This window comes from Saccostrea cucullata, unplaced genomic scaffold, assembly GCF_032062105.1.
Source record: "Saccostrea cucullata isolate Sc308-1 unplaced genomic scaffold, CSIRO_AGI_Scuc_v1 ctg10405, whole genome shotgun sequence".
NCBI classification, from domain to species: Eukaryota; Metazoa; Mollusca; class Bivalvia; order Ostreida; family Ostreidae; genus Saccostrea; species Saccostrea cuccullata.
In genome coordinates this window covers 1448-11932 of record NW_026924286.1, presented here as the reverse complement: position 1 = coordinate 11932, position 10485 = coordinate 1448, and the positions used below count along the sequence as shown (strand labels likewise).

The 10485-nt window shown below is 30.7% G+C and overlaps 1 protein-coding gene across 1 annotated transcript; it reads left to right on the top strand.

Annotated features, from left to right (window-relative positions):
• Positions 1 to 1888: 1888 nt before the first annotated feature.
• On the top strand, positions 1889 to 3590 carry LOC134266139 (uncharacterized). Its single transcript, XM_062748382.1, has 3 exons — positions 1889 to 2352; positions 2478 to 2562; positions 2900 to 3590. Exons 1-3 carry the CDS (start codon positions 1897 to 1899, stop codon positions 3277 to 3279), a joined length of 921 nt encoding a protein of 306 aa, XP_062604366.1. The 5' UTR covers positions 1889 to 1896; the 3' UTR covers positions 3280 to 3590.
• Positions 3591 to 10485: the final 6895 nt, after the last annotated feature.

Sequence of the window (10485 nt, the reverse complement as noted above, 5' to 3'; positions counted from 1 at the left end):
GCCTCACAAACTTTTCTTCTTTTTCCCCTCTTAATATCTCGTCAACAAATATATTGAAATTTTCTGGAGAAAAGATTTCCCTACTTACCTACCGACCCAATAATTTTAGCCCTAGCTGGGAGAGAACAAGAAAACGTCATTTTAAAGGAGGTCTTACGTACTAGTTATAACATTTTCCTGTAGCCAGATGTTTAGAATAACTTTACAGAAAAATAAAACTTAGTTGATAGGATGACATTAATTATGCAAGGAACTCCTATTTTTTGAAAGATATAGTTTCAAATAAACTGCAACGGTGTGTGCAAAAAAACTTAATAACGCGTGTTATGAAAATTTGTTTGCAATTACCGTTGCAGTTATGATACTATCTTTCAAAAAATAAGAATTCTTTTCTTATATTTTCATTTTTCGCTCTCTACCTTGACTGCAAATGTGATTTATATTTAAAAACCTTTGTATTATGCATAATGAAAGCTACAGTGAATAGAAGAGCCAACGTAACAGCTTCTGATCAATGCGAGCGTGAATTTTGACTTTCGCGTATGACGTTGTATTTCATTGGCGTTCAACGACTGTGAAGTCAAAATAAAACGCGTGCTTTAACCTTTTGAAACCTAGGCCTCTGCGTGTTATGGTGTTTTAAATGCAATAAATTTCCATTCACTTTATATGCACAAAACATGTGTAATGTAAATAATTATATGTATGGTATATTGTGTCAAATATGAACGCTCTGTCATATGCCATTCCAAAGAATTACCAAAGTTATTTTTTTTTAAATTAAGTCAAACATCAAGGTGAAGGAGAAAGAAAGTCAAGCATGCTCGGAAACATCTTGTTACTGGCAATGCACATGTGTAATAAGAAAGCCCCATATCTTCTCTATCAAAAGAAATAAGGTAGATAACATTTTTGAAAAGTCAAACTTCAAGGTCAAGGCCACGGGGACAAATTCATAGTGTATTCTTGCCACAGGCAATACTCATGTTTAACATGAAATCCCTGAATTGTCTCTTTTAAAGGTTATGGCATATATAATGTTACTGTAATGTTTAAAGTTTTGAAAAGTTGCTAAAACCTCAAGATCAAGGGGTCAAAAATCAAAGTAAATATGAAAATATCTTGTCACAGGTAGTTCACATGACTGTGTAATATAAAAACCCTTATCTCTTTTCATTTGAAAGCTACATGTATGACCAAATTTAAAGTCTTTGTGACACACGGACGGACTGACAGACGGAGTATATTAAATGTCCCATCGCTTTCTCGAAAGAGGAAGACAAAAAAGATAACTACTTTATGAAATTCATTACTTATAATCAGTTATATTTTTACATGGAAAATTGAAAAAAAAGACAAAGAAACTTTAAATGAAGTAAAGAGAAAATACTAGTAGATAAAATTATCTTTTGATAATTATATATGCACGTATTTTGCATTAACTAATTCTCTCTCAAATAATAGAATTGCAAAATTATTTGGAGAATAAGAGTTAACAAATAATCTAATTCAAATTAGTTAATTCTCAACATTGCTACTACGTGTACATGTACTTGTAAGATATTATAATAGCATTATTTTTTTTACGAGGAAGAAATACTGTAAATGTGCTGGTGTATGAATTCATAGAATGAAATATTTCCTTTTTTTCAAATCATATCATATCTTTATAATGCATTTCATGTTTATCATATCAATATAATTAGTATGCATAAAAATATGCACGTCATTGTTTTGTTTTTTTTTTTTGGGACATTTTTGTTCACAGTGAAAACCATAGTCTAAAAAAATAGGAAACCCCACAGTATTTGAACATACTAGTATATAAACATTTCCATACAGAAAACTATTCTATGTGACTTTTGTTAAGGAAAGTAACAAGGTTAAAATTTCAGCATGACATCAAGCTACTTTTCTACCCCATACAGCTATCCCACTAACGTGCAAGTGCACAATCCAGTTTCAATCTACCCTGTAGGTGCGTTAAATGAAATACAAAACCATACAATTGTCGTACCAAGCGTATCTGGTAGAAAATTGTGCAGAGGGGTATGGTTAAAGTTGTGTTTACTGGTCTCCATTGTGTTTCATTTGATTTTCGTTGGTCTCATCACATGGACCCTCTTAACATTTTACAAAACTCAACAAACAGAAGTCTGGACTAAGCCTGTGTTTGAAAAGGGACAACCCAATTTTTTATCCCAAAAGCTTCAGCAGACCAATTCTTCTTCAGTCATTTGCATAACTAGAAAATGCGTTTCATGTCAGAGAGAGGTGATAAGAGTTCTATTTGGAAAGAATGAGTTCTTTTGTAGGAATATTGAGCTCTCCTTGGAATTGCTTGCTAAAGAGGTAAGAAATTTTTATTATTAATAATTCTTTCTTATTCTCTTATTTTGTACTGCTTTTTTATGATTTTTTTCCCGTTATGCAGTGGGCAATTATTTATATAAACACATTTGATTTTTTTATTTTAGATATTAACAGCTGGAAAGTTCTTAAAGAAAAGGAAATTCTCCTTTAATTCGTATTATGTTGACCTAAATTTATCTAAAGACAAACGTATGTATATAAAATAATAACAATCACAATTCAATGTATCTTTTATGTGATTTTTTTTTTAATGTGCTCTTGCCTTCTTTCAACCGACTAATTAAAATGACCCAACTGAAACCTTATTCAACTTCTAGGACACAATTTTTTTTATGCATTACGGAGAAAATATTTTGAAAAACCAGCGGTGAAGTCGAAAATTTCAAGAGAATTATAATCCCCTTTAACTTAAGACCCATTTTTTTCATCCTGGGTGAGGAGAGGGCAAGCAATCACTATTTTAAAGCTGGCTTCCTTTATGTGTATTTCTTGGGTAACTAAAAATAAATATCCTATTTAATTTCAGATGACTTTGGAACACTGCCACTGATTAAAGTGAATGATATATATGAACAATTAAAAACAACAATTGTCATAGGAAATCCGGGTTGGTTTAGGATAATCGTCGATTTGACCATACAGGCTGGTAGAAATGTTTGTACCAAACGCACCAAAAACTTTGTCCGGGTTACCTGCGAGGATCAATATTTAGGACGAAGGACGTTATTGCAAAAAGACTGGTCATGCTCCCCGGAAATACATGTAGAAGAGCGTTTAATTCAACCAATGGAACTAGGAGAAATTTTTAAATTATCAAATGGAAGCATTATTTATGTAGAGGTTTTGAATAGAACCCATCTGTATAAAGATGTAAAATCGAATTATGTGGGATTGGTAGAAATTTAGCTTTACAACAATTATACTTTTATACATAAATTGATAGAACAAGATGTGTTTGAGAAACACTGATACCCCTGCATGGTAGCTTATAGCGAGGGTTGAAGTTTCTCAAATGCAAGTTAAACTACATGTACAAGTTAAAAGCTAAAAGGTCCAAGTTGTTGATATCCAAAGGAAGTCTTGTCACAAAGAATACATCTGTGAAATTCGAAAGTCCTTATACTACTGTAGATCACCATATTTTCGCAAAACTGTCTTTGACTCTTAGATGCGAGACAAAATTTTCACGGATTTTGGCTATTGCTCTCTCTTATCTTAAGGAAAAATAAAAAACGAGAATGATAATTTAGCGAGTACATGCCCTCGCGTAATTCAACGAAAATAAAGTTCTCACGAATAAAAGTGATTTACAGTAACTGTTCAAAATTTATAACCAAGTTTTTTAAAGTTGGTCAAACTCCAAGGTCAAGGTAAAAAAATATTTATACCATTTGAAAGGTATATAGTCACAGTGAATAACATAATTATGTGAAGTATGAATTTAAAGATCAAGACTAACTATTTAAAAGTTGTGGCCAAGGTAAAATTTTAATTTATGGTAAAAGCGTGTCAAAATCCAAGGTCAATGTCACTATTTCAAATTTGGTGGTACCCAAAGAAAGGTCTTGTCACAAAAATACACTTGGGAAATATAAAATCTATAACCCCACCAATTCAAATGTTATTTACAAGGTTAAAGATTTTTGCGGAAAATGACAAACAGATAAATAAAAGATGGAAAGACAGGCCAAAAACTATGTACATGTATTCCGAATACTGGTATTCGATTATGGGGGCATAAAAATAAAAATAGACATATGCACATTAGCTAAAATATTTTCAGTTTTATAAAAAGTGGCTTCAATGTATGGTGGCAAATACTAATTAAAGAGATTGATAGTGATACGTAGTTCTTTAAATCATTTTTATATCCGAAACATTTCTCGAAATCTTTTACTGGCATTGTTTTTTGTTTTTTTTTATTTGACGTCGTGTGTTCTTAAGTTGACATTTTTTGGTATAACATGGGATGACTTGTTCTGAACAAATTGTTGTGAAAGTGAAAATTGTTCTAACCATAACATTTATTATCATCGTTCTCATTTTTGTTTATTATAATCTTTTAAACAAAAACATGGGCTACCATATTTTTTTTAATTTTCAATATTTTCTTTACACGTTGTCTATTGAAATGTGTTCAAATATCTATATTTATTGTTTATTATTTATTAAGCAGAAGACTATCAAAGTTTCTAAAATTGTGTCCGATCCTTTTGACTTTTTCAATAAATGTGTTCAAGTTAAATTTATTGTGTATTCAAAGTAAATACCTGCTTCTGTTCCAATCTTTTTACGATTAAAATTTTGTTATTTTCAAGAAACCTTTAAATCCATTATGTATGGACACAAAATGAATTCTCATTTACTTTTGACTGTCGAATAAGAAATATGACTAACATGCAGCTTCATAAACTCTTTAATGTTTTTTTTAATATACAATTAACATTCTATAACTACTTTTTATAATAAGTTATAAATACATTTCATACTTCTAAGTTAGTTTCACCAAGTCCTTAAAAACATTGAATTACTGTTGGACAGGTACATGTATACTGTAACTTAAGGAACGCATGTAAAGGAATATTATTACGTATATAAATAAAATTCTTTTGTACCCTCAAAATACCATATTTCTGTGTAATGTAAAAAAAATTAAGACCTTTTCTAATTTTATTTACACTCCATTAAAATACTACTTCAAGTTTTTAGATAACAAAAATAAACTTTTAATTTTCTTTCATTCCCTTTTTTCTTCTCTCTCTCTCTCTCTCTCTCTCTCTCTCTCTCTCTCTCTCTCTCTCTCTCTCTCTCTCTCTCTCTCTCTCTCAATTTGAACAAAAACATTTTTTTGCGAAATAATTTTTACAAAATCTCATTGCTGTTAAATATAAACTAAAGGTACTATGAACACTGAGTTCAATTATGATTATAATGGCAAAATTCATGTTTTGCTCTGTAGGACTCATAATAAATGTCAGATCACAAAGTAAGACGGGAAGTCACAATGACATTATGCTATAAAGATTTTTTTTAATATCGTATTTTATATCCCCCTCCCGCTTGAAAAGTGGGAGGGAATATAGTGATCGGGATGTCCATCCGTCCTTCCGTCTGTTATGCTTTTGGATACCCATCTCTTATCAACAATCCTCTAATTTATTAAACTTTTTCAGAATCTTTAAGTTTATAACATAGTGCCATTTTGACCTCCTATTTTACTTTTTGATCCGACACGTATTTGAGTTTCCCATAGCAAAACATGGACACTATCTTTCATTCTTTAATATTGAAGGGTTCCAATCTCTCATCCGCAACTCTTCCTTTACAGTGGCTGCATTGTTGACAAACCAATCGTGTTTCGTTCGTGATCGTTCGTTTTAACGTGGAGATCGTGCGTGTAACAGATCTTAGTCTTTGCGGTTTTAATCGTGCGTGAACGTGCGTTTAGAAACGTGTAAATTTCTTTTGTAAGTTTTTATCGGAATGTTATCTGTGAAACAAGTATTTCGTTTATATTTTATTTTTAATCCAAATAAAAGGAATGATGTGCAGTTTACATAATTGAGTGCGGAACGAACTAACTATCGCTTGTAAACAAGCAATATAGTAAGTCGTACAATATTATGTTCTCGTCAAATAGCATAACTTATTGATAAACCGTACTAAGATGTTTTACTCTATTTTTCTGAAGATCATTCTTGTTTGCTGCTAATTGTGGTAAGATTTTTTTTTTAATTTTTAAATAATCAAAAAGAAATTTTTTACAAATAAATAAATATTTTTCAAAATTACATAAATGTTTAGTATAAATGTACATGCACGTACGCGCATGATTTTCGGGGTTTTGTTTAACAATGTTTATCTCCTGTTCTTATTTTAATTAATTTTTAATGTAAATAAAACAATAATTTGCAATGTCGTTTTTCATGGGAGATTCATAAACATTTTGAAGTAATGAAAACATATAGATATAACTTTTAAGTTAAGACATTATGCATAAAGATTTTTTCCCCATATCGTATTTCTACATATTATGAAATCCAATTCAATCAAATTTTACGGTCACACGCTTAAAATCACAATAGAAAAAAAAAAATCTGTTTTCTTAAAAATTATCTAAATAATTATTTATTATCTAAAATAATAAAAAAAAATCTTACATATTAGTACCAGAAATAATTTCCGTTTTTTTATTCATCGATGATATAATATATTTATTAAATATTCCTTGAATTTAAAATAAATATAAAGCCGTATATCAGAAATATCGATTCCTAAATAATAACATTTTGCGTGGAAGAATCATGCGTGTGCGTCCGTATAAGATCTTAACGTGCCATAATCACGTGAAGGATATCGTGATCAGGTTTAATCCCGTTAAAACAAATGCGTTAACGTTTTCGTTAATATTGTCAACAATCTCTTCCAGCTCCTCCTTTACCACTGAATAAAATTCAAAGATTTTTTTCACATATTCTTTTTAACAGTAGGCCATTGTGAACCTACTCTTTTACTTTTATTATCTAACACTTATTTCGGGCCTCCTAGAGCAAAACATGGACTTCGCCATTATAATCACCATATGGGAGTCGGGGTATCAGTTAGTGAGCTCACTGCTTATAGGTCCTCAAGTTTCAGTGGAATAGGAGGAGTTGCGAATAAGAGAAGGGAACCCTTCAATATTATAGAAAGAATGGCGTTGTCCTTTTGGGAAACCTAAAATATGTGTCCAATCAAAACGTAAAATATGAGGTGCACAATGGCACTTTACAACAAAAATTCTGTAAAAGTATGATAAATATTCTGTAAAAGTTTCATTAAATTCCATTCAGTGGTATAAGAGGAGTTGCGAATAAGAGATGGGAACCCCAAACCCTACCAGACGAACAGATGGACGTACACTCAGACATTTTTCAAGCAGGGGTATAATTAAGACATCACGCAAAGCACAATGAGATATTAAGCAATTATGGATATAAGGTTACACCTAACGCGTGTTTTTACTTCTACACGATCAGAGAGAGATCGATTCCTTCAAGTTTACTCGAACTGTACAAACCCTTGCAAAAAGCTAAAAACTTTTTGGCACCTGATCCATTCTCTGATGTTTCGTGAAGTCCGTGTTTGCTCTGTTCCTATTTTGTATTTTATAGACTTTGATATTGAATGCTGTTCATTATCTCCATATCCTTCATATTTAAGTTATTCTATTATAAGTACATGTATATTTAAGAGAATGAATAAAACCGTAACTTAAAGTCAATTTCATTGAAAATAAGAATCTGCAAATGACTTGAATATATGTCAGCGTCTTTTGATTCACTCCCATAAATATTCCAAAATGTATATACATGTAGCTTGAATGTAAAGAGATCACACAAATAAAATCTGATTTTGAAAAATAAACCAAGTTAACACATTTTTAAAAATTTTACATTGAAAAAGTAATTAAATATGACCTTGTAGAAAGCAATGATAAGTGGTGCAAATTAAAACATGCATGTCGGAAGGAAATGCATTACATGTTCCGTATATCTTAGTGTCATAACCAGGATATACTGAAAAGAGAACAAATGATTAAATTTTTGTTAAATTAATAATAATTTTCAGTAAATAGGGAGGAAATCAAATTATTTAATAAAATTTGGTTTAAGATATTCCATCCCTAATAGCCTCAGATTCAAGGAATTTGAATGCATACATGTAACAGATGTGTAAAGGTTGAATACACAGTGCATTTAGACATATTTTCAATTTATTACAATTAGCATGGAATGGAACATGTCTTAATTTATGACCTTGACCTTCATTGAAGAGTTATCTCCCTCTTTTTAAGTGATAAAAATCAATTTTACAAAATGTGCGAGGTAAAAAACTTGTTTTTTGTCATTCTATTTTTAATGATTTAAATGCATCTTTCCACCGCAGAATTTATTAATATTGCTGTCATTTGAATTTTTATTTTTTAAAAATCGCTTCTCTCCAGACTTCAATGCAATTTCTGTGAATTAATTACTGCTAAGTTAATTACATTTTTGAAACTTTCTCTTGATAAATCCTTTTCTACTGTAAAATGCTTGGAATTAATATCAGAGTATTATATAGGTGATAGATATCAAAGGATAGAGAATTAGGTCTCATTAGGGATGGAAATCCTTCATTTCTTTGTTCCTATTCATGGTTTTTCTTCCGAATTTCGAAAAGAAAATACTTAAGTCCATCTTAAGAAATAAAACAAACACCTCTATAAAATTTAACTGTATTAAATTAATTTTGATTCTCGTCAAATTTCATTTCTTGGTAAAGGACGTCTGGCGTCATGAGAATGCGTACCCAAAATACTTGCCAAAACCGGACACCCTTCTTTAAAACTGCTGTTGATTGTTTTCATCATACGCCACCACTTGCAAGAGCTGCAAATTTTGCTATACTCGGCATTGAGGGCCATTTTTTTTCGACACGGGACAGGTTTATATCCATCCAAAGACCGGTCTCCATCCAAACTTATTTAATTATATAATGAAAATCCTTACTTCGCGACTTTCAGAGCAGACGCTGGTCCACGAGGACGACCACTGCTTTTGAAGGGAGGGGGTATAATAAAGAATTTAACATAAGAGTTTCTTCATTTTCAAATATTTTTCATTAATATCAAGAACATTGCAGTTTCACAACTTATTTCCAAACTTGGACTCTCAGAGGATTTTTTTCCGACAAATGAAAGCACTAAGTATCTCTTCATGTTGATGTTAGAAATATAATGTACTTGTGTCATTTCTTTTTTCTCAAATTAATTGTCAAACTCAAAAGGCCAGGGTGAAAAGGTTGGTATACCCACAGGAAGGTCTTGTCACAAGGAAATCTTTTTGTGTGAATTCTTGAAACCTTCTACATGTATGTGCGTCTAGTCCGACATTTAACGTCAAGTTTAATTTTCAAAAAATTCATATTTTGCAGTTTATTCAGAGAATACATAATTCTTCTTTTCAGTGAATTTGTTCCACCCACAAAATGGGAAATCTAAGAAAAGGTGTGATATATTTGCAAAAAGTATCAATTATAAACACTATTTTATTTGTGCACTTAATGCGTCAATAAACCAAAAAAAGATCTGCTTTTTATAATTATCTTTTTAAGCTACATTTTCCGGAAACGAGTATTATCAAAATAATTTATATTATTACATAATCATTGATTGTTGTAGCATAAAGTCAAGGAACCAATTAGTGAGAGTTTTTAAATTATCAATCAAATTGTCAAACTCAAATAGAATAGGTCACAGAAAATAAACTACAGCGTAAAATAATAATTAAAATAAGAAAGGAAGCAATTGAAATTGTAACGGGCGTTGTATTAAGTATTGTAATTTAAACGGACCATTTCCTAGTGTACGTGTGTTTATTATACAGATTTAGACAGAATGTTTCCAATTTTACATCAACATCTAAAATCTAAATTGAAAGAGATGTTTTAGAACAAAAACAACTAAAAGGGACTTATTAATAGTGTTTTTTATGAATAAAAATTGATTGCAAGTCCGGTTGGCTCTTAAAGCAATGTGACAAAAGTCGAAGAGAAAATTTGGATCCGAATAATTTGTTCCGCAGTATAATGCTGATACCCACAATTGATCGCAAAAAGACTGTTTCATGATGATAGTGATTCAGCTCTTTTGCAGGAATTTAATATAGATGACAAATTAAAAAAAAATCATTTTTTATCAAATATAATAAAAGCCATTTATCAAAAATTATCTTCAAGTTGAAACTTTCCCAAACTACATGTGCATACATGTACATGAATATCAATAGAGCGGAACTGCAGTTATCGTAATTGCAAAAAGGCTGATAAAAATTATGTTCTCGCGTTACTAAAAAAGATAAGACACTTGTTGAAATGGCAACATCGAAATTGATAAGACATTTTAGTACATACACATTAAAAAGGGTTTTATAAAATAGTGTTTTGATTGAGGAAAAAAATCTTAGAAGTCCGGATCCATTGCTCGTTTTAAGCAATGTGTAACGATAAGTCAAGAGAAAATTTTCGGATCCATATAATTTTTTTCCAAAGCAGTATAATCAGTTGGTTATCGTCGCAATTTATCACAAA

Coding starts and splice junctions, on each gene's coding strand:
- LOC134266139 (XM_062748382.1), top strand. CDS start 1,897: ATGACATCAAGCTACTTTTCTACCCCATACAGCTATCCCACTAACGTG. Junction 2,353..2,477: donor TGGAATTGCTTGCTAAAGAG/GTAAGAAATTTT, acceptor TTTTTATTTTAG/ATATTAACAGCTGGAAAGTT. Junction 2,563..2,899: donor AAATTTATCTAAAGACAAAC/GTATGTATATAA, acceptor ATTTAATTTCAG/ATGACTTTGGAACACTGCCA.